Source organism: Rhinolophus hipposideros (assembly GCF_964194185.1).
Source record: "Rhinolophus hipposideros genome assembly, chromosome: 21".
Taxonomy (NCBI): domain Eukaryota; kingdom Metazoa; phylum Chordata; class Mammalia; order Chiroptera; family Rhinolophidae; genus Rhinolophus; species Rhinolophus hipposideros.
Genome location: NC_138067.1, coordinates 41,001,061 through 41,026,026, shown reverse-complemented (window position 1 = coordinate 41,026,026; position 24,966 = coordinate 41,001,061). Strand labels below are relative to the sequence as shown.

Genomic DNA, 24,966 nt, shown 5'->3' with positions numbered 1-24,966 from the left:
GCGCGATCGCGCGAGATTTCACCATCTGCCCGCCTCACCGGCCACCGTAACGGCGAGCGCGCCGCAGCCACGCCCCTCGCGAGAGCCACTTCCGGCCGTGACAGAAGCAGCCCGGCCGCCGTCCTGCCCCTTCCTAGGCTTGTGTTCACCTCCCGGACGCCGCCTGCTGCAGACTCCCAGGGCTGTCGGCCACCATCGCGCTTCTGCAGCGTCTAACACGCCCGCCTCTGGCCGTTACAGGAAGGAGCCCTCCAGGCCGTGCTGTCCGCTCGCCCAGCCGGTTCTTCGAGTCCTTTCGGTTCCGTGTTTCTTGAGCGTTCGCTGCCAGCCTGACGCTTCCAAACGTTCTGCCGGAGCCACGCCTCTCCTGCAGGAAAGGGACCGTCCTGGCTGCCGTCCCCGGGTCGGGAGAGGAGGGCTCTCGGCCAGGGCCCTCGCCCTCTGACCCTCCCCTAACGCAGGATGAAGATGAACTGGGCCCTTGAGGGTGTGATTCGGCCGGGAGGTCTCTGGGAGGAGCTGGGCTCGTGGAACTCCATGGTCCTAACTTCCTTTTCGTACAACTCTATGGTTCTCACTTCCTGTCTTCCTGCCTTGAACACCCTCCATTTTACCGCCCAAGCTGGACCGCGCGGGACTGGCCCGGTGCCTGCGGATCGCGTTGCACGTTTTTTTTTTTTTCTTTTTCCTTTTCCCGAATAAATCCTTTTTGGTGACGTTACTACTTAGTTGAGGGTATTGTTCAGCCAGTATTTTTTGGGGGGGGGCTCGCCAAGAACCCGGAGAAGAACAAACCCGACCGGCTTCAGAGCAGGCGGGCAACCGACTGCAGGCGCCGCACAGGCCGCCGCTGGCGCGCGCCGCTCGCCCCCCGGCTCGCCGTCCTGGGGTAAGTTCCCCTGCGTTTGAAGCTCTGCGGGCTTTACTCGGGAATTGTGTGGGAACGTCTCTGTGCGTGTGCGCGGTGGGTGCGTGTGTTAAACGGCGTTGTTTGTTCGTTTGTTGTCTGTGAGTGCTCAGTTTGACGCGTTGGCCTCTGAGTTCTTTGGAAACAGCTCGGCCTTTGAGACAAAACTGGCTTTCACCTAACGATCCCTTTGGGGACAGAGTTTATTCCTACTGGAATTAGTCAGTTTGGCCCATTGTTAGGCTGCGTCTCGTTGAGAGAAGTGCCACCCGACCTCTAAGGACTCTCCCAGGGTCGGTTATTTTCTTAGCACTGGCTTTTAGCCTTCGGCCCGGTTCTCTCTGATCAGGCTGTTTCTAGAATGAGGCCGATTGGTGTCTGTTTGAGCTGTAATTGTTTGGGGATCTCAGCTATCTAAATAGACCGCTAAGATGGTCCCTCCTCCCCCAGGGACACAGGCGGAGTACATGGTTAAGAGCTGTGGGGAATGTTCGTGGAATTTTCTGTCCATTTAACTAACTGGACAGATCTGACGAAAAGTAATGTAAATTGTCAGTGGCCACTGTGGGGAACTTGTGAGATCCGCGAACTTAATTTTCTTAAAACCAAATTGGAGAAGAACAGCGCTAGAATTGATGAAGCTGAGTGGCATGCATATTATCAGCGGTACATTGAGGCTTCCAAACGAGACCATGAATCTGAAGTTGGCTTTTTGCGAAATAAAGTCATAAGGTTAACAGGCTGTTAAAAATTCCGAGGAGAAAAAATGGCGTCTGAAGCCTGGAGCTCTCCCTCTGCAGCTCTGTCATGCCCTTCCCCCACTGCCCCACTGGCTCCAGCTCCACCCTCAGGACCACCCTATTCAGTGGGTGCTCCTCTCCATCCTGTCCCCCAACCCTGTGGCCTCACACTCCGCCCCCACCCCCACCCCCGGCATTCAAGCCTCCCAGTACCACCTCTCTTGCCTTTGGCTCCGCCCCCAGTGCCACTTTCCCTGGAGTCCTCTCCTGCCTTTTTTCCTCTGAACTTCCAGCACTTCCCAATTTAGGATTAAACCCTCTGGGGATCCTAACACCCCAAGTTTCCTATTCCCTGGACAAAGCTGAGTGTCATGCAGGGTGGCCTGCGGGGTCTCTGGTCCCGCTCCCCACATAAGAACGCAGGACATGGTGAGGCCAAAAAGGAACACCCACGGAGCCATAGATAGGCGGGTCACACCACTATATTCTCGCTGGCTGCTGGGTTGGAGACACAGGAAGCAGGAGGCACACTATCCACAACCTGTCGTCTACTTCTGTCTGCCAACCTGCCTCACTTGCTAACTGCAATCCCCTCTTGCTAGCTCAGCCACCATCTTCTTGCTAGCCCCCCCATTTGTAGCAGTTATATTAGTGGCCAATGGCTCACTGGTTACAGCTGATGGCCAGTTAGCCACAGCTGATGGCCATCCAGTCACAGTTGATGGCCATTTACTACCTGAGCCAGCACCTTCCCACATGAGGCCGAGAGCCTGGAAACTGCACTCCTGGCTCTGTCCCCACACTCCACCCCTACAGGGTCTCGCCTCACAATTTACGTGACAAGCGTCTTCCGCGAGGGGCCCTGTGCAAGGAGCCTGGAGGTGAATGCAATATCCTGGGTACAGCCAGGGTTTCTCAGGGCACTACCAGTCCTTCTGGGTACAGCCAGACTTCCTGGGCTGCTTAGGGTACCACCAGTCTCCTGAGGCATAGCCAGGGTTCTCAGGGCACTGCCACTCTCTCTGGGCACAGCCAGACTTCCTGGACATGGCCAGGGCCTCTCTGGGCACAGCCCGATTTCCTGGGCTCAGCCAGTCTTTCTCACATATTCTACCACCAGTCTCCCCAGACACAGCCAGGGTTTCTCAGGTCACCACCAGTCCTTTTGGGCACAGCCAGACTTCCTGGGCTTCTTAGGGTACCATGCTGGAACAACAGCAGCTCACATCAAGGTGCTTACATATTCTTGATGGTGGCCAGTAAAGACACAAAAGCAAACATCTGCCAGTTCCATTACATGGTGGTATGTTCCCAAGCAAACAGTCAAGCGGTCCATTAAATTAGGGATGGAAGGCAATTTCCCATAGTCCATAGTCATTTGCCAGGGCTGTCCTGGGGGTGAGGGACGACCTTGACCTCACCCTCATTTCCCACGGAGGACTCAACAAGCCTTTCCTCCTGGGACAAGTCCTGCATCCGGGCTGCCTCAGCAAGAACTTCCCAGCCCACAGGGCCCCAACGACCTTCGCTTTCTCTGGCCTCTGCTAGTTGGGGAACCGTCCACGTCTTCCCACCCCTCCACTGGGGTCCAGCTCTCTGGCAGCTGCTCCTCCTGGTCTTCCTGAGACTGAGTGTTCATACGCACAAACTGCTCCACCGCCCTTCGGAGAGCTTTGATCAGCACTGTACCCTGCTCGCTGCGCCATGTGTCATGCAGAGTGGCATGCGGGGCCTCTGGTCCCGCTCCCCACATAAGAACGCAATACATGGTGAGGCCAAAAAGGAACACCCATGGAGCCATAGATAGGGGAGCCGTACCCCTATACTCTCGCTGGCGGCTGGGTTGGAGACACAGGAGCCACAGAATCCGCTCCCTGCCGTCTACTTCTCTCTGCCAACCAACCTCACTTGCTAGCTGCAATCTGCTCCTGCTAGGTCAGAGCAGCCTTGCTGCTGTGCTACCATCTTCTTGCTAGCCCCCGTTTTCCTACTAGCGTAGCAACAGCGGTTATATTAGTGGCTAATGGCTCACTGGTTACAGCTGACGGCCAACTATCCACAGCTATGGCCATCCAATCACAGTTGATGTTAATGGCCATTTACTGTCTGAGACAGCACCTTTCCACGTGAGGCCGAGAGCCTGGAAACTGCATTCCTGGCTCTGTCCCCACACTGAGTTAGGAGCCATTGTAAAGGAATTCCCTAAGGTAACTGAGGACCCTCACAAGTTTGCTGAGGAATTTGATATTATTGTTCAGGCCTATGAGCCTGGGTTTTCTGATCGGTATCAGCTAATCAATATGATAGTTGGCGAAGACCAGGCTCGACACAGGATGGGAAAATCCTGAAAGAGACTTAGAAAAGCAAACCTCCAAGGAAGCTAGGGACCTTGCTCAAAAACTTCATCAAGCAATTCCTAAGCCTTTCCCAAAGCCTGTCGATGGGCGCAAAATTCAGACTTTCTCACAAAGGCCTGGCAAATCTGTTCATGACTATTATAATAGACTTCTGGTCTTTTTAAATAAAATTCTGGTCTTCCTTCAAATGTCGACACCACATGGGTAATTTTTAATTCTTTGTCAATGGGCTGAACAAAAACTTTCCCCTCCTGGTTATGAGATCCAGGATGGGGTGGGGAACTATGGCTACCCTAGATTTGGTGAATTTGGCCAATGATCTTTAGGTACCCTAGACAAGGCACCTAAAAGTAAGATTGCCAAGACTTCTAATTCTTGGACTTGGCAAATGAGAGGCCCTATGCGAAACCGAAGGAGTCTGAATTTTTGCCACTACTGCAAGGAGCGGCAACACTGGAAAAGGGATTTTCGTAAGCATCTCTTCACACATGCTCAGTCTAACCAGCCTTTTCCAGGTTTTTCTAATACCCAGTGATGGGGCTCTGAGGGACTGCAGGGGCTTTTTCCTATCTTTCCTCTTAATCAGCTTGGAGAAACGTTTCTTCACATTGGAAAAGAAACTACTTCTATTCTTGTTGACACTGGTGCTGTCGTGCGGGGTCTCCTGCGGGGTCTCAGCTCCCGCTCCCCATATAAGAACGCAGGACATGGTGAGGCCAAAAAGGAACACCCACAGAGCCATAAATAGGGGAGTCATACTACTATAGTCTTGCTGGCAGCTGAGTTGGAGACACAGGAAGCAGGAGCCACACTGTCTGCAACTTGCTGTCCATTTCTCTGCAATCCATAATCCACATTCCGCCGCTAACTGCAATCCGCGCTTGCCAGACCAGCCACCATCTTCTTGCTAGCCCCCATTTTTTTTTGCTAGTGTAGCCACAGCAGTTATATTAGTGGACAATGGCTCACTGGTTATAGCTGACGGCCAACTAGCCACAGCTGATGGCCATCTGATCACAGTTGATGGCCATTTACTACCCGAGCCAGCACCTTTCTATGTGAGGCCAAGAGCCTGGAAGCTGCTTTTTGGTGCTTTGTCCCCATACTCCACCCCTACAGGCTCTTGCCTCACAATCTATGTGACAAGCGTCTTCTGCAAGGGGCCCTGTGCGAGGAGCCTGGAGGTGAATGCAATATCCTGGACACAGCCAGGCTCTCTGAGCACAGCCAGGGTTTCTCAGGGCACCACCAGTACTTCTGGGCACAGCCAGACTTCCTGGGCTTCTTAGGGTACCACCTGTTTCCCCGGGCACAGCCAGGGTTTCTCAGGGCACTACCCCAGTACTTCTGGGCAGAGCCAGACTTCCTGGGCTTCTTAGGGTACCACCTGTTTCCCCGGGCACAGCCAGGGCCTCTCAGGGCACTGCCACTCTCTCTGGGCTCAGCCAGACTTCCTGGAGACAGCCAGGGCTCTCAGGGCACTGCCACTCTCTCTGGGCCTCTCGGGGTACCATGCTGGAATAACAGCGACTCACAGTCAAGGTGTTTACATATTCTCAATGGTGACCGGTCAAGACACAAAAGCAAACATCGCAAGTTTCACTATATGGTGGTATGTTCCCGAACAGTCAAGCTGTCCATTAAATTACGGATAGAAGGCAATTACCCATAGTCCATAGTCATTTGCCAGGGCTGTCCTGGGGGTGAGGGACAACCTTGACCTCACCCTCATCTCCCACGGAGGACTCAGCTAGCCTTTCCTCCTGGGACTACAAGTCCTGCATCCGGGCTGCCTCAGCACGCAGTTCCCAGCCCACAGGGTGGCAACAACCTTCGCTTTCTCTGGCCTCTGCTGGTTGGGGAACCATCCACATCTTTCCACCCCTCCACGGGGATCGAGCTCTCCGGCAACTGCTCCTCCTGGTCTTCCTCTGACTGAGCTTTCATACGCACAAACTGCTCCACTGCCCTTCGGAAAGCTTTGGCCAGCACCGTATCCTGCCGACTACGCCATGTGTCGTGCGGGGTCTCCTGCGGGGTCTCAGCTCCCGCTCCCCACATAAGAACACAGGACATGGTGAGGCCAAAAAGGAACACCCACAGAGCCATAAATAGGGGGATCTTGCTGGCAGCTGAGTTGGAGACACAGGAAGCAGGAGCCACACTGTCTGCAACCTGCTGTCCATTTCTCTGCAATCCATAATCCACATTCCACCTCTAACTGCAATCCGCGCTTGCCAGACCAGCCACCATCTTCTTGCTAGCCCCCATTTTTTTTTTGCTAGCGTAGCCACAGCAGTTATATTAGTGGCCAATGGCTCACTGGTTACAGCTGATGGCCATCTGATCACAGTTGATGGCCATTTACTACCTGAGCCAGCACCTTTCTATGTAAGGCCGAGAGCCTGGAAACTGTTTTTTGGGGCTTTGTCCCGACAGGTGCTATACTCTTGATGCTCAACCCCACTTTCAAAACAGCCCCTGCCTCAGAGTCAAAAGGCACTTCAAATAGTGGGGATTTCAAACAAACCTCAACAGGTTTCCATATCTGAACCTTTTCCCTTTTGTTTAGGCTCTTTAAGAGATACACAATGTTTTCTCCTTAGTTTTTCTACTCCTACCTTTTAGGCAGAGACTTCTTAGAGAAGTATCATGCTGGAATATCCTTTTCTCAAAAAGGAGAAATAATATTAATGCTTGATGGTAACTCTCAGAATGACCAATGAGGTGAATTACATGGCTTTTCAGGATCTTTTATTTGTGCCAGTTTTGGTGGTACAGTAGCCAAATCTGAGAGCACTGATCAGTTGTCCCTATGGGACACATTCCCGTCTTCTCTATGTGCAATGGGTAGAATCCACAGTGCAACTCCTGTTAAGAGTTGCCTCTGCCCACAATTAATATTCTATAAGTAAAGCAGCTTTTCAAGGTCTAAAGCCCATGATAGAAGATTACATAACTCAAGGCCTTATTATTCCTTGCACTAGTCCTTGTAACACTCCTGTCTTACCTGTGATGGACGAGGGTGGAGGTTTGTCCAGGACCTCTGAGCAATAAACCACATTGTTATTCCTTGACACCCCTTCGTTCCTGACACTCATACGCTGCTGGCATCCATTCCAGCTGGAAGTAAATTCTTTACAGTAATTGACTTATGCAGTGCATTTTTTAGCATCCTGGTAGATAAAGCTAGCCAATACCTCTTTTGCCTTCACCTGGCAAGGAAAGCAATTTACCTGGACAGTAATGCCTCAACGTTTTACTGTGAAAGCCCGTATTTCTCACAGGTTCTGAAGACTGATTTGGACGATGTGGTTTTCACTAAAGGTTCCAACGTGTTGCAAGATGTGAATTGATTTATTTCTATGTTTTTCTCAGGTTTCCTCACAGGAAGATAGCATCCATCTATTGGAACTTTGGAGCTTAAAGGGACATATGTGGTCTGACAATTAAGTTGTGAACTTGCCACCGTGCCCTTGTATTGGCAACACTGTACAAACAGCTTGGTAAGGTTTCATAACCTTGGTGTGGCAGTGTCTTGCTAAGTGGTGTTCATTATTGCCTGTTTTTGTGTGCCGTTGTGAGAATGTCTGGGCTTGAATTAGAGCAACGAACAAATATTAAACTTCTTGTTAAACTTGGAAAGAGTAGAAGTGAAATCAGGGACATGTTAGTCCAAGTTTATGGGGACAATGCCATGAAGAAAACGGCAGTGTTCAAATGGATTAAATGTTTTTCTGAGGGGAGAGAACACGTCACTGATGAAGAGTGCTTATGGCAGCCGGTAATGAGCAAAACTGACAAAAACATTGCAAGAATTCGTCAAATTGTGCGTCAAAATCGTCAGCTGACTGTGAGAAGCATAGCAGATCAAGTAAACATCGATAGAGAAACAGTTAAGAAAATCTTAACTGAAAATCTTGGCATGAGAAAGGTGTGTACTCAAATGGTCCCAAAGGAGCTCACCGATGAACAAAAGCAAAGGAGAGTCGAAGTTTGCCAAGACCTTTTGGAGAGGCAAGACGATGTTTTGGGCCGTGTTATCACTGGTGATGAGACATGGGTGTACCAATGTGACCCTGAAACAAAGTATCAAAGTGCACAATGGAAGTCAGCCAATTCTCCACAAACGAAAAATTTCCACCAGTCCAAATCAAGAGTCAAAACGATGTTGCTAACCTTTTTTGATATCAGAGGGATTATTCATTATGAATTTGTACCAACTGGACAAACAGTTAACCAAGTTTACTATTTGGAAGTGCTGAAAAGGCTGCGTGAAAAAGTTAGACAAAACCGACCTGAACTTTTCGCCAACAATTCATGGCTCTTGCATCACGACAACGCACCAGCTCACACGGCACTGTCTGTGAGGGAGTTTTTGGCCAGTAAACAAATAACTGTATTGGAACACCCTCCCTACTCACCTGATCTGGCCCCCAATGACTTCTTTCTTTACCCGAAGATAAAGGAAATATTGAAAGGAAGACATTTTGATGACATTCAGGACATCAAGGGTAATACGATGACAGCTCTGATGGCCATTCCAGAAAAAGAGTTCCAAAACTGCTTTGAAGGGTGGACTAGGCGCTGGCGTCAGTGCATAGCTTCCCAAGGGGAGTACTTGGAAGATGACCATAGTGATAGTCAATAATGAGGTACGGAGCATTTGTCAAGGGTAAGTTCGCGAACTTAATTGTCAGGTTGTTATGTTGTAATTCTGTTTTAAATTCTTATTAAGCTCTGCACCTGTTGCCTGTTAACCCTGGATGCAAGCTGTTCCCTTTCCGTGCACTTTCCCTCCAATGAGAGAGATGACACCCAGAAGAGGTTGTTCCTGACATCAAGGGACAAAAAGGACGAAGACGGAAGACCTGACCTGATCAGCGATGCTTTTGGAGAAAGACCTTGGTCAAAAGGGGGAATGATAAAGATGAACTGGGACTTGAAGGAAACCAATCAGGCAGGGAGGGCTGTGAGAGGGAGCTGGGCTCCTTGAACTCTGGTCCTACTAGTAACTTAGTTTTCATAAAACTTTGGTTCTAACTTCCTGTGTCCCTGCCTTAAATACCCTCCATCTTAGCAGCACACAAGCCAGAATGTGCAGGGGCGGGGGGTGTGGGGGGGTGCTGGGTCTGCACGTGCTGGGTTGCAGCCTTTTTTGTGAATAAATATTTGGTGACGGAATACCTAGTTGATAATCATTTTTCAGTCAACATGCGACCCTTTCCCTCGACAAGTCCCCTTAGGTTATAGTATAGTGTATTCAGAGTACTCTTTCAGGGTTCTCATGGCCACCACACCTCCAAATTGGATATTGTCAGCCCCTCCGCAAGCTCATGCCACCACTAGGACACACATGTGTTCTCAGCACTCTGCTTTCCAGCAAACCTAGCAGCTCTGTAGTAGGCTTCAAGGGTTTTAAGAGCTCCGTACTTCTTAGCTGTGTATCTTTCTGCAGCTCTAAACCAGGACAAGTTTTAAAAGACCTCCTCTGGCTTGGGGAGAGTGTCACGGAGGCCCAGAGAGGACAAGATTCTCAGCGGTTGTTGAACCTTCACCTGTGAATTGGGTAGAGGTCTGTCATGCAGGGTCTCTGGTCCTGCTCCCCGCATAAGAACGCAGGATATGGTGAGGCCGAGAAAGAACACCCACGGAGCCATAAACGGGGGGGTCACACCACTATAGTCTCACTGGTGGCTGGATTGGAGATATAGGAAGCAGGATCCTCTGCTTCTCTGCCAACCAACCAACCCCCTAGCGTAGCCACGGCAGTTATGTTAGTGGCTAATGGCTCACCGGTAAGAGCTGATGGCCACCTAATAACCCAGCCAGCACCTTTCCACGTGAGGCCGAGAGCCTGGAAACTGCTCTGTGGGACTCTGTCCCCACAGGTCTGACCTGGGTTTACACCTGGTTGTGCTACTAATGGGCTAAATGATCCTGGACAAGTGACATCTCTTTAAGCCTCAGTTTCTTCCTCTTGTAAACTAGGCATTATAATATAATAGTACCTGCTATTCCTCTTCCCCTCTTGCCCGCCCCCCAGGGGGAGGGCTGGGAAGACCCAGTGAAATCACCTGGCTCACGTGATCCACGTCGTGCACTGTTCCTACCAACTTGACACGTTGCATAGGAGGGCAGACTTTGCATTGGGATGTTCTAATGACCGTTTTACTGTCTGCTTCCCTCCAAGTTGAAGCTCAGTAATATCACCACCTAGCCCCCCACGCTGGGCGGGGCACCGCCTCCCAGTCCTCCAAAATCCCTGCCCCCTTGGGGTCATCACTGTCAGGGATGGCTGTGGGGGGTCTCGCCCTGGGCAGACAAGCCCCCAGCTGTTATGATCATTGCTCTGTCCTTCAGCACTGCCCCAGGGGATGATTGCTGAGTGATGAAGACATCAGAGGGAAAGGATGAAACTCGAGTGCAGAAGGTGAATGACAAACTCTGAGGACCAACACAAGGGCAAGAAAGCTTGCCAGTCCCCTTAGAGATAATAATGCCACATACTAACAATTCTGAAGTCGTAGGCCCATTCTTTAAGGATGAATGAACAGACGGGTGAAGCCCCCCAGACGGGCAGATTGAGATTTTGTGGGCTTTTTTTTTTTTAAGTACAAAAATTACACATACAAATTTAAAGAGAGGACCCCAGAAAGCCCAGGCAAGTGAGGGGCTTTGAAGCTTAATTTTCTCCAGTTTCACTGTAACCCAATCTCTGCTCAGTTCTAGATACAAAATGCCCCAACCTGTCTTCCCTCTCACATACAGCTGAGTCCTAATCTGTTATAGCATGAGAGGTTCTGTGCCTCTTAGATGAGACCCCTGCAAAGCCCTCCCCCATGGCTGTTGAATGACCAAACAAATTCTTCCATTTCTTCTAAGGTAAAGAAATAGACCAGACCCACTCTGCCCTCCACTAGGGGACGCCCAATACCGTCCAGAGGCTGTGAATTCAGGTTTTAAGGGAGGAAAGCTGGGGACCCGAACTTCTGGGTCCTAAGGAGAAGAGGTTGAGGGACCAGACTCCTGAGTTCTGGGGGAGGAAGAGTCTGGGGTCCTGAGGGGAAGAGGCCTGGGGTGGGGGCCTGAGAAAGGAAGGAGGAGTCTGGGTCGGGCACCAGGATTGGTTGGAAGCAGAACTGGCCTGGGCAGAGGTTTGGTTTGGCTTGAGTCCGTGGGAAACAAGTGGACAAAGCAGGGATTGTTCCTCCAGGGTCCCCCCTCCCCATCACACCCTAGATTTGGCAGCCTCAACTCTTTGGCCCTGGGGACTTGGGGACATTTCCCACAACCTCTTCCCGAGGCCCCTGTTTTCCACTAGACACAGCTGCTTAGCCTCAGGACCTGGGAAAAGTGCCCCAACAGTGCTGAAAGGCTGACCGGAGGTTAATGCCAAGTAGATTAGGAGAAATACAGGCCTTGGGTCCTCAGAAGCCAACAGCCCCACCCCTAGGACTTGGGGGCCCAGGAACACCCTCTGTTCCCTCAGGGTCCTGGAGTCCAGACCCCCAGCCCCTCTGCCATGAGCTTCAGCACTCCTCACACCACAGAGTGTCTGTTCTTATTTGCACACCCTGTGCTTTTTGCCTGAGGCCCCTCTTCCAAGGGCTAGGACCTAAGGGCCAGGTGAGTGCCCTTGCCCACTCCAGCAACAAGAGCCCCAGCCACATTGCTGTATACACAACCCCGTGACCAGCTTAGCCAGGTCCTCCTGATGGCCCTCCCTGCTCCGGAACCTTATCCAAGGGGGCTGCAGCCTGGCCTTGATCTCCTCACTTCCTCTCCTTTTCTTCATGGCCTACATTCCTGTCTGAAGTTATCTTTTCCATTGGTCATCCTCTGCCTGCCCCACTGCCCACCCTCCCCCGCCCCTATCCTCTCTGTTTGTGGCCTTAGGATGGAACAGAGCTCCTGGTCCTGAGTAGGAGCTCAGGAAATGTTATGACTGTTGCCCATAAGAAAAGAACTGGGGCAGCTGGTTTGCTCAGTGGTTACAGCGCAGTGCTAATAACACTAAGGTCGCCAGTTTGATTCCCAGGTGGGCCAGTGAGCTGCACCCTCCACAACTAGATTGAAAAACGACTTTGGGTGGTGAACACACAATGTGAGATATAGATAATGAATTGTACACCTAAAATCTATGTAACTTTACTAACAATTGTCACCCCAGTAAAGTTTAATTAAAAAAATAGAAAAACAACGACTTGGCATGGAGCTGATGAGTCCTGGAAAAACACACTGTTTCCCAATAAAAATAAATAAAAGAAGAAGAGAACAACTAACACTTCATACCACAAAGCTGTAATCACTAAAACTGTATGGAGTTGGGCCAGGACCCAACAACAGCTTTTTGAGGGGCCACATGAAGACAAAACTCTCTGTCTTTTCCTAGCTGGTATCCCCAGGGCCTGGTAGGTTCGCAATAAATGCATGTGGGATGAATGTATAGGAATTGTCACGGAGCACAGCTTTCGCAGGTCTGTGCTCGTGGGTCCCAGCCAACCTGGGCACTGACTTCCTACACTGAGCAGTAACTTGTGGACACCAGTCTCCCCTCTGTCACAGGACCATTGGACAGCTCCATACAATGGCACATTTAAAGTGTCAGTCCAGGGCTTCGACTCTGCTAGAGTCTACTGCAGGTTAGCTGCTTACATAGCTTGTCATTTTACAGATAAGAAGGACCTTGGTGAAGGACAGTCTCTAATTTTGTTGTGATCATATATTGGTATTCACCTCTTTATTCCCACTAACCAGGTTACAGCTACCTATATACAATAGGCACTCAATAAATTTTGGCTGGACTGATGACTGCCTCCATCTTGGCCCCTGAGGTCTCAGAAAAGCAACCACGTCAAAGAGAATAAACTTGGCTTTTTTTTTTTAATAATAAGAAATCAAGCTAAAGTTAGGAGCAGGATGCTAGGAAGTAGGGGGTAGGTCAGGCAGCCAAGGAGTTGCTGGGGTCTGGACTTTCCCCTCCCTCTGGACTTCCCTTTCCCGTGATTGGGGACCCAGCTGTTATTCTTCTCCCTTCAGCAGATGAAGGACCTGGTCAGTAAAAATCCCTGCATAAGTGCTCACAGCCGCCGTGCTTTTGCTGTATACGTCCCTGGGGAGAAAGAACAGAGGGTCTGAAGGGTGTGGGGCTAGGAGCCTGGACTCCTGTGTCTGAGGGAGGAAGGGCTGGGGGCCTGGACTCCTGTGTCTGAGGGAGGAGGGGGCTGGGGGCCTGGACTCCTGTGTCTGAGGGAGGAGGGGGTTGGGGGCCTGGACTCCTGGGTCTGAGGGAGGAGGGGCCTGGGGCCTGGGCTCCTGGGTCTGAGGGAGGAGGGGGCTGGGGGCCTGGACTCCTGGGTCTGAGGGAGGAGGGGCTGGGGCCTGGACTCCTGGGTCTGAGGGAGGAGGGGCTGGGGGCTGGGACTCCTAGTGCCTGGGGTGGGGGTGGGGTGATACCTGATTTTCTCATCCATGGAGGGCAGATACGTCTTCCTGTACAGGTTCTCAGCAGCTGTTTTGGCTGTATCCCAGTAACTAAACAGTGATTCTTGCATCTTAGAGAGCAGAGTTAGGCTGGTGGCCTCATCTTGCGGGGTCACCGGGGTCCCTTGGACCTCTGCAGGGGGAGAATATGTTAGGGAGAGCTGATGGGCTTGCAGCAAGGGGAGAATGGGCAGGAAAGGAGAGGACAGGGCAGGGGCAGGGGCAGAGGGGAGCTGGGCTGGGAAAATGTTTAGGGCTCATCCCCCTCCTAGCACCCCTGCCTCCCCTGCTGAGCACACTCACCAAGTCCCAATACCAGGAGGATGAAAAACAGAGCCAGGATGTATCGGGTGCCCATGGCGTCAGAAGACCTGGAACACTGAGGACAGTATGGGGGCAGGGCCACTGGAGATGTCTGTTCCTGGGGTCCCCGCACTCATAGGGAGGGGGCTGGGCTCCCCCTCTCCCATACCCCTACCCAAGTCAGGTTCCTCATGGGTTGGCTTGGGCCTCCCTATCTGACACTCTATGGTTCTACTCCTGATTTTAATATCTTAATTCTAATATCCATTCATTCATTCACTCAAGAAGCATTTCTTGAGCACCTACTATGTTCCAAACACAGTGCTGAGCCCAGGCGTGAACACAGCAACAGCCCTACCCTTGGGAAGGCCACATGAGAGAGAAACACAGGGAACAAATATTAAATGAGTAAAATATAATAGAGTGTCACATGGAGATAAGCGCTCTGGATGGAGAAGGGTGTTATGTGGCTTGGAAAAGCCTCAGCAGAGGGTGACATTTATGCTAAGACCCAGTCAGTGCAGGAACAGGACATACACCACAGATTCGGTGGACCACTATCTGGCTGGCCGTGTTTCTGCTGCAGGGGCCCTGCTCTACCCCCATTTGCACCTTCCATCTGTCTGTCCATCCTTGTGGTTGTGAGAAGGTTGAGATCCAACCCATGAGGGAGACCAGCATGGGCAAACATTTTCGTTTCTAAATTCTGTGTTTCTAACCCAGGAACTAACATCTTGACTCTTGTGGTTTCTGATTTCACAATCTTTGCCCCCTCCCTGCGGACCACCCCTCCATTTCGGTCCCTCTCTTACCAGACTCTGGCAGGCGATCCTCACCAGTTCCCAAGGGCAGAGAAAGGCTTTATAGCTCCTGGGATCCACCTCCCCGCCTCGGCCGCCACCCTCACCTGGCTGCCTAGGCCAAAGTCCAGGCCAACAAAACCACTGAGTGGGTGGGGTGGGGGCACAGAGGGCAGTGACGTCCCCTGAGGTCAAGTCACAGAGAGCCCCCACTCTGAAAATTTGCCCCTGAGAGAAACAGGGCAGATGGGAGCTGTGGAGGGGTTGGGGATTCTGGGCACCCACCAGGAATGGGGGCCGGGGTCTCTACTGCAGAAATGAAGCCAGACCTCTGAATGAGGGGTCACTGAGGGGACCTGCAAACCTCCATTCTTCAACCTCCATCCCAAACTGAGGAGCCTGAAGTCTCCTGCCCCCCACAAGCCCAGGACTTGTGAGTCTCAGGACTGAGAGGAGGTCATCCTCCTCCCTCCTTCCCCCAAAGTCCCCCAACTGTCCCTTTTTTGCCAAGAGTCACTTCCTCTATTCATTAGCTGATGGGAATGTGTGGGGTGGGGACACCTCCAGCCTCACTTTGGAGGGATTAGCACAGGGACACAGAGAAGAATTTCTTTATTGTGGAAGCTGTGAACACTTTAGTGCTAATTCCTGTCCCGACAGAGAAACTGGGGACACAGGTTGTGAGCCTTGTTCAGGAGGCTGTCCTTGGAGCTCCAAAGCCAGGCCTGGGTGCGAGGGACCAGGTCCTTCAGATGGTCGTCATAGTATGTCTGCACAAAGCCCTGGAAAGTCCTGGGGATCCTGCAGGAGAAGGGACATCACAACTGAAACCCCCAACTACCCGCAAGACTGGCCCGTTCACCCCTCCTCCCTCAGACCCAGGAGCCCAGCCCCCCGGCCCCTCCTCCCTCGGACCCAGGAGCCCAGCCCCCCGGCCCCCCCTCCCTCGGACCCAGGAGCCCAGGCCCCCGGCCCCCCCTCCCTCGGACCCAGGAGCCCAGGCCCCCGGCCCCCCCTCCCTCGGACCCAGGAGCCCAGGCCCCCGGACCCCCCTCCCTCGGACCCAGGAGCCCAGGCCCCCGGACCCCCCTCCCTCGGACCCAGGAGCCCAGGCCCCCGGCCCCCCCTCCCTCGGACCCAGGAGCCCAGGCCCCCGGCCCCTCCTCCCTCGGACCCAGGAGCCCAGGCCCCCGGCCCCTCCTCCCTCGGACCCAGGAGCCCAGGCCCCCGGCCCCTCCTCCCTCGGACCCAGGAGCCCAGGCCCCCGGCCCCTCCTCCCTCGGACCCAGGAGCCCAGGCCCCCGGCCCCTCCTCCCTCGGACCCAGGAGCCCAGGCCCCGGCCCCTCCTCCCTCGGACCCAGGAGCCCAGGCCCCCGGCCCCTCCTCCCTCGGACCCAGGAGCCCAGGCCCCGGCCCCTCCTCCCTCGGACCCAGGAGCCCAGGCCCCCGGCCCCTCCTCCCTCGGACCCAGGAGCCCAGGCCCCGGCCCCTCCTCCCTCGGACCCAGGAGTCCAGGCCCCCGGCCCCTCCTCCCTCGGACCCAGGAGTCCAGGCCCCGGCCCCTCCTCCCTCGGACCCAGGAGCCCAGGCCCCCGGCCCCTCCTCCCTCGGACCCAGGAGTCCAGGCCCCCGGCCCCTCCTCCCTCGGACCCAGGAGTTGAGTCTCCCAGCCTCTCCTGCGCATACTCACTGGAACCACTGCCACTTCTCTCTAGTTCTTGTCACCAGCGGTTCCATCAACTTTTTCACTGTGTTCCGCACCTGGTTCCAGGAACTACTCACCAGTTCTGGTGGGGGACTTGGGGTTCCAACAAGCACTTTTTTCTTGCATTCTAGGTGAGACCAGGGGCAACTTGGGTAGGCTGGAATCTCAGAACCCTACCTCCTCCCCTTTTTTCCATGCTCACTGTCACTGTCCCTACTGGTGACCCAAGGTCAGACCCTTGCCAGTCTTCTCATCACTGGCCTTTACCTTCTTGTATGTCCCTCTTACCACTTGCCCCCCTTCAGCCATTGGTCATCTCCTTTCAGCCTCTGTGCCCATGGTCCTTCCTGTCACCCTTCTATCTGCCTGGGGTTTTCTCCCTCTGTCTGTCACCCCACCTCACCTCCTGATCTTGCCACCCCTTCTGTTCTCCTGTGACCCCCATACTCTCTGAACTAGCTCCGCAGGCAGTGGCGGGAGAGCGCAGGATTTGCTGCCCCCAGGATTGGAGGTTGGCAAGGCGGTGCTGTCAGTCTCTCCTGGTGGACACGTCACTTCCTTGCACCCACCTGTCTGTCCAGTGCCCACACACCTGAGCAAAGCCTCAGCTACAGAGAGTAGCCATCACACAGGTACATGTGTCCACACACATGCAGAGGCACCCACGTGAACTGTGGTGCACCCTCGGCCAATGACTTAACCTCTTCAAGACTCAGTTTCCCTTTCTGTAGAATGGGATAAAGATCAGACCTACCTCCTAGGGTTATGGTGGGAACTCAGAGTGAACATGTGTAAGGCACTTGGAGTGGTGCCTTGCACGTTGTAGGCATTATATAAGTGTTAAAACTTTAAGTGTATGTCCATGACCCAGATATAGTCACACCAGTATGCACAGACGCCCTCAGCCATGTCCACACACTCAAACCTTTTGCACACACATTCACCACGGCTTCATACAAACACGAATGCAAGAGCACTGTCATTTGCTCCAACCTCACATACACACCTCACACACGGCTGCCAGTGACACGTACTTCCAGACACTCACACACATCTTCATATTACGAAGCACACAAGCTCCGTACCCATATGTCTGCAAACTACACTGCACGTCACACAGTCACAGTTGCACGCACACCCCACACCGCTATGGGGTCCCCACACCCACCCCCCCTCCCCGCTCCTCCTCACCCACAACGCAGGCCAGGACCACAACGCAGAGGCAGAGGAAGGGCAGGGCCCAGGGCCTGTGTCCAGAGCGCAACATTTCTGGGGGCTCTGTCCCTCTGTGCTCAGTACTCCAGCCTGGGGGAGGGGGAGGGGGAGGCTGCTCAGAGCAGAGCCCTCCCCTGGCCGCCTCCCCACGCCTCTTGGCAGGGACTTCAGAGAGAGGGGCCCAGGTGACAGAAACAATCAGAGGCTATGCCCGCCCCTGCTGGCCTCCTTCCTTCCTACCCTCCCAGCACCCTGGCCTGACAGGTGAAGGCAGAATGCTCTTCGTCCTCCTGCACAGAACCTGATTCAAATCCTGGCTCCACCTCACATGACAGCCCCTCTGTCTGGCCTCAGTTTCCTGCTCTGTAAAATGGTCCTGCTTCAGGCAGGAGGACATTAATTCAATGAAATGATACAAGGAAAGGTCTTCGTGTGGAGCCTGGCAATGGAGATGCTCACAGATCATAGCTGTTTATGGTGATTACTTGCATCTTTTGGCTACAGGGCCAGACACACCCTCACCGCATGGCCTGGGCAAATACATTCCCTTCTCTGGGCCTCAGTGTTTTCATCTGTAAAATGGGGATGGTAATAAGCACCTGCCTTGCATAGTTCATGGGTGAGGCCCTGGAGGGAAAGCTCCAGATGCTCAGAGTTGGAGGTTGTCGACATCAGATTCGGGCCCAATGTTAGACAGAAAGAAAATGAGCCTTTTTCTCCTGGAGAACCCAACCACAAGCCAGGGCCCAAGGCTCGGCCAGGGGACCATAGGTTGCAGTCCTTAGTCTAGGGTTGCCAGATAAAATACAGCATGCCCAGTGACACTGGAATGTCAGATAAATAATGCATTTTATTTCTATGTCCCATGAAATATTTGGGAATTATACTAAACATTATTTGTTGTTTACCTGAAATTCAAATCTCACCCAGGCATCCTGTGCTTCTAGGTGGTACATCTGACTACTCTATCTTGGTCACAATCGGAATGACTGAATAGGACGGTTCTGACCCAAAGGCCTCCAGCAGAATGCTGGGCATTCCCGTGATCCCAGCATGGGCTCTGGCACACAGTAGGTGTTCATCAAATATTCCCTGGTGTTCCTCACTAGCAATAATCAACAAAATACAACCTCCTAGAGTTTCTGTCTGGGATGATGTAGGAGTTCCAGAAATGGATGGTGGTGATGATTGCACAATGTTGTGAGTGTACTTCATGCCACTGAACTGTACACCTAAACATGGTCCAAATGGAAACTTTTGTGTTATGTATCTTACCGTAATAATAAGAAAAGAAAAGAAAAAGAAAAAATTCACCATGCATTGTGTTATAAGAACCAGCATGGTGTGTGGTTCAGAGCCTGGATCTGTATGTTTCCAGCTGTGCGACCTGGTGCAAGTTGCTTAACCTCCCTGGGCCTGTTTCTTCACCCATGTGAATGGGGGTCATGGACTACCTGCACAGGAGAGCAAAGGAGATGGCTTACGTAAAGTGCTGTGAACAGTGCCAGATACGCCACAAAGGTGCGCAAATGTCAGCTGCTGTTGACTAAACTTGTGTTCCCTGAGCACATGCTACACATCAGGTGCCTTAGCAGGGCTTTAGTGTATTAAGTCATTGAATTAACTCGTAACAGCTCTATCTTTACCATTCCCACTTTGCAAATAAGGAAACAGAGGCTGCACGAGTGGGACGAGGCCACTTACCCTGGGCTCCTCAACCAGCAAGTGGGGAATTTGAACCCGGCCATCTCACACTGCCTAGCTAGCTAAGCCAGGGCAACCTCTGCCCCACCTCCTCACCCGAATCCTAGAGGGCCAGAGGGAGGTTGGAGCAGGGCATGGGGTGGGCCTTGGGGGAGGTTTCTGACCCCTGCTCCAGCTCCAAGGTCAGCGTGGGCTGGTCGCTGTTTGCTTCTTGCAATGTTTGTCCATCTCAGGGACAGGAACAGGCTGAAGGTCATCCAGGGTGGACCTCAGCGGCAGCTCAAAAACAACTTTGAGGGGGATGGGTGCAAAGAGGTCACAAGGAGGGAGTGGGGTTTGCTGTGGTAGGCTCTGAGCCCCCGAAGTGTGTATCTGCCCCTGAGTTTGAGGCTCTCTTCAAAAGCAGAATGTACGCTCCCTCCATGAACTGCTCCTCCATCTGTCTGGACTTCAGCCTGAGAGCTTTCCATGGGCTTCTGAAAAGGCTTGAAAAAGAAATTGACTGACTCAAAAATGCTAGAAAAAAATGGCCCAGTAAAAATTGGTAATTGTTCCATGAAATCGGTAGAGAATATACTCTTACGCTAACTAGCCAACCGTAGCGCAACTCCTCATGCAATTGATGTCTGCTGAAGAAGGTGGGTGCATTTTAACCTGCTGAATATGATGTGAATGAGGCCTGGGACCCGGGCGTGTGTTGCAGCCAGAACGTTCCCCAGGGGGGACTCAGGGAAGAGGAAAGTGGGGTGAAGAAGAATGTGACCCTGGCACCTCCACCTGGGTTTAAGTCCTGGCTCTACCTACTTTTGGCCATGACATCAAACAGTGATTTTAGCCTTCTGCGCCTGTTTCTTCCTCTCTAAGACAGGGTCAGTGACAACATGTACCTCAGAGGGGTTTTGTGAAAATCTAATATTTAGGGGTTTTTTTTGTTTGTTTGTTTGTTTTTATCTTCAGGTTTACATACTTGTTTCACCAAATATTATTGAGTCCCTGCACCAGGCCCAGTCCTATGCTAGGCTATGTCTGGGGACACAATGGTGACAACAGCCCTGGCCCTGTCCTCCTGGAGCTCATGATCCAGTGGGGGAGACAGACCAGTCACCAGGCAGTGACGACTCAGAGTGGGCAGGGCTGGGATGGAGATCCTTGACCCAGTGTGGGGGTCAAGGAGGGCTTCTTGGAGAAGGGGACATCAACGTTGACACTTGGAGGGTAGGGATTGTGTCAGTCTCTTTCAGGGCTCTAGCCCATGTCTTATCCTTGCCCTCTTCCATATCCCCCTTCATTAGCCATTGAAAGTGTAATAAACACCGACTGTGTGCACTGTGCTGAATAACCCCAGTCCCTTATCTTGGGCAGCCCAAGAGTATAGTATAGCACAGTGACAGCCCCAGGCTGGGGGTCCCATCCAGTACTCCACTTCCTGGCTGTGAGACCTTGCACAAGTGACTTTACCTCTCTGGACTTCAGTGCCCTCATGGGGTCACTAGAACCCAGCCTTCATGGTTCTTATGATAATTCTTTTGAGATCATGAAGTCCAAAATCCTCAGCACAGGGCAAGTAGAGAATGTGCAATGCATTTGAGTCCTGCTTCTCTTTCCCCAAGGTGCAACCCCTACCCTATCCCATAGCCCCTGCCGCATAGCAAAGAAGCACTCAGAATTCTCTATAGGATTTTTATTGGTGGTGGTGGGGTGGAGACATGAGGCCTCATGGAGGAAGTCCTGGCACAGGCAGCGAGGACGTGGGAAATTTCAGAGCCTCCTTCCAGGACACGGTCGCAGAGTAGAGGGGCAGCCTTCCCAGTGTTCAAGAGAAAGTAGTTTTGATTTTTTCCTTTACTTTGCTGTATGTCTCTGAAAACCAGTTCCTACAGGGAGAAATGGGGGAAGGTTTACTGTGTTTTGCCTCCCCCAGGATGACCAGATCCTACTCCCTACCTGACTCCCTGATCTCATCCTTCCCCCAAGAAAATAGCAGGTATCTCCCCATCTGTGGGCTAAGGAGGAGCCCTGGGCTGAGAGACCCAATTTCTGTGCTTCAGTTTCCAGATGCACCAGAGGTCCTTAAAGTCAGAACACTTTACCCTGGCCTGGCTTTCAAGGCCTGCCATTTCTTGCTACCAACCCTTTCTCTAAGCTTGCTCATGCCCTAGCTGTCCCCTTTTCATTCAAAAGCACTTTTCAGCTCCCCCTGCCTTTGCCCTGTCTGTTTCCCTTGCAGTGACTGCCACCCTCTCCTTGATTATCTACAGATCTTCCTACCTCAGGACCTTTAAACACTCACCCTCCACAGGGAACATTCTCTCCAAATTTCTCAGCCTGGCTGGATTTTCCTGATCAATGAGATCTCAATTTAAAGTGCTTTCTCTTCAGAGACGACCCAGTCACCAAGTCTACAAAAGCCCCTCCGCAGTCCTTGGTAATTTACACACACCCTTTTTATCTTCTCCGAGCTTAGCTCTATCTGGGCTGATCTGGAAATCGACTGGTTTATCGTCTGTTCCCCCAGCCTTTCCCTCCCCTCTTCACCGGGACTCTGTTCATCACTCTTACTCCCCATGTCAAACCAGTTCCTGGCACTTTGTGGATGTTCAATTACTATTTGTTCGTGAATAAATGATTCTCTAACTCACCAAATGGAGCCAATGTTGGTTAAATACTGTGCTGAGCCTTTCCAATGTGCCAGGCGCTATGCAAGTGCTCTGGTGTACCCCCCCCCCCCCAGAGAACCACTCATCTCACAGATGAGGAAACTGAGGCTCGTGACCACACAGGAAGTAGTGAGTCTCTGCCAGCTTGTGGACCCAGGTCTGTCTGACTCCCAAGCTTGGGTCTTTCACCACGACTCAGGACTACGTCTACAGTGTGGCTGGACGGAGGAGTCAGGGAACCTGTCCCCCAAGTCTGAGCACTCTGAGATCCAGCTGTGTGACCACAGTGACTTTGTCGGTTTTACAGTCTGTTAATCAATACACCCCCGCCCTCCCATGCCCTGGGAAGAGTCCTAACCTGGTCTTCGTAGGAAAGTCGCTCTGTTTGATGTGTTCAATGGCTGCCCGGACCTTCTCCTCCAGGGCACTTCCCAATTCCTTCAGTTTGCTCGGGATGCTGCTGGAGAGGTCTGGGTCCGGCTGGGTTGCAGCTGAGCATACGCAGAAAATGGGCAGGGGTGCAACAATTTCAGCTTGGGGATCCCTTATGATGAGCTTCCAGGGACGGAAAAGGAGACCCTTGAATGTGATTCTTTGGGGTCATGGCATTAGAATGGGGGGGACGGTCACTGGAGCAACCCAAATGGTATTCAAACAGCTGAGTATTGCCTTACCTTCAGCACTGGACCCATCTCCCCACCCCTTTCCGGCTGTAAAAGCAAGGCAGCCAATCCCGAAGGGATGAGAGTCCTTATGTGATCGGTAGCTAGGGCTCTCCTGGGCAGATTTGTCAACTGCTGGTACGCTTTGAGAGAACCCTGAGAACCTACCTGGCCCGGTGGGAGTGGGGCTGAACAGTGGATGATAGGGGATCCAGGGCGCAGGAGGGGCCCCAGAGCTCTCAAGGGTCCTCTAAGCCTGGACCCCAGGCCCATGGCCAGATTCAAGCTCCCAAATCTCAAATCTCAGACTCCCAGATTTTCCTATTCCACTTTTACCTCCTGAAACCATCGCCAGAACCACCACCAGGACCGGAAGCGACAGGATGAGCCTCATGGCGAGGCCGTAGGGGTACTGTGGAGGCAGAGATGGGGGTAGGGGTGATCAGTGGAGCCCTCCTCCCATTTCCAAGGTCCCTCTACCCCTTTTCTTGTGCTTTGGTATGTGTGTGTGTGGGGGGTCCCTTGGGGGGTCCCTCCCGGGCAACGAGCACCAACCTGGATCAATCGCTGGGCAGCACACGTAGCAGATACCAGTCTGGCCTGGTCCGGCCTTTATTAACTGGGGAGAGGGTGGGACAAATTAATCTCCCTCCCCCTGGCACCTGCCTCCCTGTACCCACCCACCTTTTCCTCTTCCATCTCTCGCTGGTGGGGGTGGGGGTCAGGGGGGGCACAACCAAGTCCCTTAGCCTGAAGCCTCTTGCTGTTCTTTACTCTCACCTCCAAATCTCTCTGACTGCTGGGGGGGACCTCAGCCTGAGCCCCTTACCCCTCAGGGGACAGCCTTCACTCTCTCCCCTCCTGCTTAACACTCTTCTCCCAAGCTCGGGGCGGGGTGGGGTGGTGGGGGGTGGGGGGTGTCTCTCAGTAACTCTGTTACTCAGTAACTCAATTCACACTGTGTCCCCAGGCCACCTCTCCCATCCCCTCCCCCTTCTTAGCAAGCCTCTTCAACTCAAACAACTCTTACACCCACATCTGTGGGGGGCACACAGTCTGCCCCCACACTCCTACCCCCCATGCCTCTTCCATTCTCACTCTCAGACTAGCCCTGCAAGACCCCACTTCCTTGCATCTGGCAGCATCCCAGGCCTTTCCGGATGCTCCCTGGAGTCTGTCTTCACAGCCCCATTCTCCCTTTTGGGGATGGGTTTTCTTCAGCCTATCTAAACCACACAAGCTCATGTGCAAGGCTTCTAGTGTGTGCCCCTTCATCCATTCCACCAGGCCCCCCCGGCACCTTTCATCGCCTCTGCCACCCTCCAGGCCTCCAGGGCCCCTGTGAACACTCCATCTGCTCTTCTTCACCGACTCAGGCCCCTGCTGGCCCCAAACCCCCACCCATTTCACCCTTCCTAGCAAACATTACATCTATTCCCCAGGGCTGGAGTCCAAGGCTTCCTCCACTCTTCTTCAGCTGCCTTTGACCGCCAGTGACCCCTGGCAGCTCGGGGGAGGGTGGCCCCAGGCCCCAGACTCTAGGTTGGCTGGCCTTGTGTCCCCACAACCACGTGTCAGCCTGGGGGCCAGGAGGAATGGTTGTGAAAGGGGTGCATAGACCAGACCCTGGCAGGATTGCAACACCCCTCTGGCCAGCTCAGCAGCTTCCAGTCCGTCTGTCCCCAGCTGTCTTCCCTCATGAGCCCAGCACGTCCCAGACAGCCACTCAAACATCTACTCTCCTCCGTTCCCCACCCCACAAAAATAGAAGAACTATGCTTTTCCAGTCTCATCCTCACCACAATTCTAGGGGTTTTTGTTTACACATGGGGAAACTGAGGCATAGCCAAGGAACATTCAATGGCTAATTGTGTGTGTGTGGGGGCTCTCTGTCCCTCTCCTTCCCTGACTCCAGGCTGTCTCCGGATCCCTGCTGGAGTCAGTCTCCACCCCATAGCACCCCCTGCCAGCCTCTGTTTCCCAAAGCTCTTTGTCTACCCCTTGTCCCACCTCTTAGACCTGACTGGGGCTACAGTGAGGTGGGGCACTCCTCTGCTCAGACACGTCTTCAGGAGTGATGAGAATTCAAATTCATCTCTTCAAGTGAGAGACTTGGCTGATGCCACCTCCCTTGTTGACATCTGGGGAAACTGAGGCTCCAGGAGGGCTCAGCCCCCGCTTCAGGGCACATAGTGAGTCATTAGCAGGCTTGGCTGGGACCAGGCCCCCTGCCTCTGAGCCCACTGACCCTTTCCCTCCTCCCTCAGCCCCAGCTGAGTCAAGAAACAGGGGCCCCTGGGAGACACAAGCTCAAGCCCTGGCCTATCCCCTTAGGTGGGAACCTTGCTCCCCCAATAACTGAGGGGGCGGGAGAGGAAAGTGCCTGTGGCTCCCTCCAGGACTTTAACCCTCAACCCTCTGTCAACTCC

The 24,966-nt window shown here is 53.0% G+C and overlaps 3 protein-coding genes and 1 long non-coding RNA gene across 7 annotated transcripts; 1 reads left to right on the top strand and 3 right to left on the bottom strand.

The window, feature by feature from the left end:
* The first annotated feature begins 87 nt into the window (after positions 1 to 87).
* Positions 88 to 9,186, top strand: LOC308489661. The gene is made up of 3 exons (XR_013992127.1): positions 88 to 889; positions 7,383 to 8,659; positions 8,743 to 9,186. It is a non-coding gene; the product is annotated as an uncharacterized lncRNA (long non-coding RNA).
* A 3,827-nt stretch (positions 9,187 to 13,013) lies between these two features.
* APOC2 (apolipoprotein C2) lies at positions 13,014 to 13,867 on the bottom strand. Its single transcript, XM_081031908.1, has 3 exons — positions 13,794 to 13,867; positions 13,464 to 13,623; positions 13,014 to 13,119 (listed from the first exon to the last, which is right to left on the bottom strand). The coding sequence occupies exons 1-3, from the start codon at positions 13,846 to 13,848 to the stop codon at positions 13,029 to 13,031; spliced, it is 306 nt and encodes a 101-aa protein (XP_080888034.1). The 5' UTR covers positions 13,849 to 13,867; the 3' UTR covers positions 13,014 to 13,028.
* A 1,367-nt stretch (positions 13,868 to 15,234) lies between these two features.
* Positions 15,235 to 17,566, bottom strand: APOC4 (apolipoprotein C4; the record flags this gene model as incomplete). The annotated part of the gene is made up of 3 exons (XM_081031517.1): positions 15,235 to 15,394; positions 16,285 to 16,426; positions 17,491 to 17,566. 3 exons carry the CDS (start codon positions 17,564 to 17,566, stop codon positions 15,235 to 15,237), a joined length of 378 nt encoding a protein of 125 aa, XP_080887643.1.
* A 3,320-nt stretch (positions 17,567 to 20,886) lies between these two features.
* On the bottom strand, positions 20,887 to 24,001 carry APOC1 (apolipoprotein C1). 4 transcript variants are annotated; one of them, XM_081030941.1, is made up of 5 exons: positions 23,967 to 24,001; positions 23,093 to 23,156; positions 22,874 to 22,949; positions 22,234 to 22,366; positions 20,887 to 21,092 (listed from the first exon to the last, which is right to left on the bottom strand). In XM_081030941.1, the coding sequence occupies exons 3-5, from the start codon at positions 22,929 to 22,931 to the stop codon at positions 21,032 to 21,034; spliced, it is 252 nt and encodes an 83-aa protein (XP_080887067.1). In that variant the 5' UTR covers positions 22,932 to 22,949; positions 23,093 to 23,156; positions 23,967 to 24,001; the 3' UTR covers positions 20,887 to 21,031. The 4 variants fall into 4 exon arrangements, with proteins under 4 accessions (XP_080887067.1, XP_080887066.1, XP_080887069.1 ...); XM_081030940.1 differs by lacking the exon at positions 23,967 to 24,001 and adding an exon at positions 23,838 to 23,918; XM_081030943.1 differs by lacking the exon at positions 23,967 to 24,001 and adding an exon at positions 23,663 to 23,708.
* Between the last annotated feature and the right edge of the window lie 965 nt (positions 24,002 to 24,966).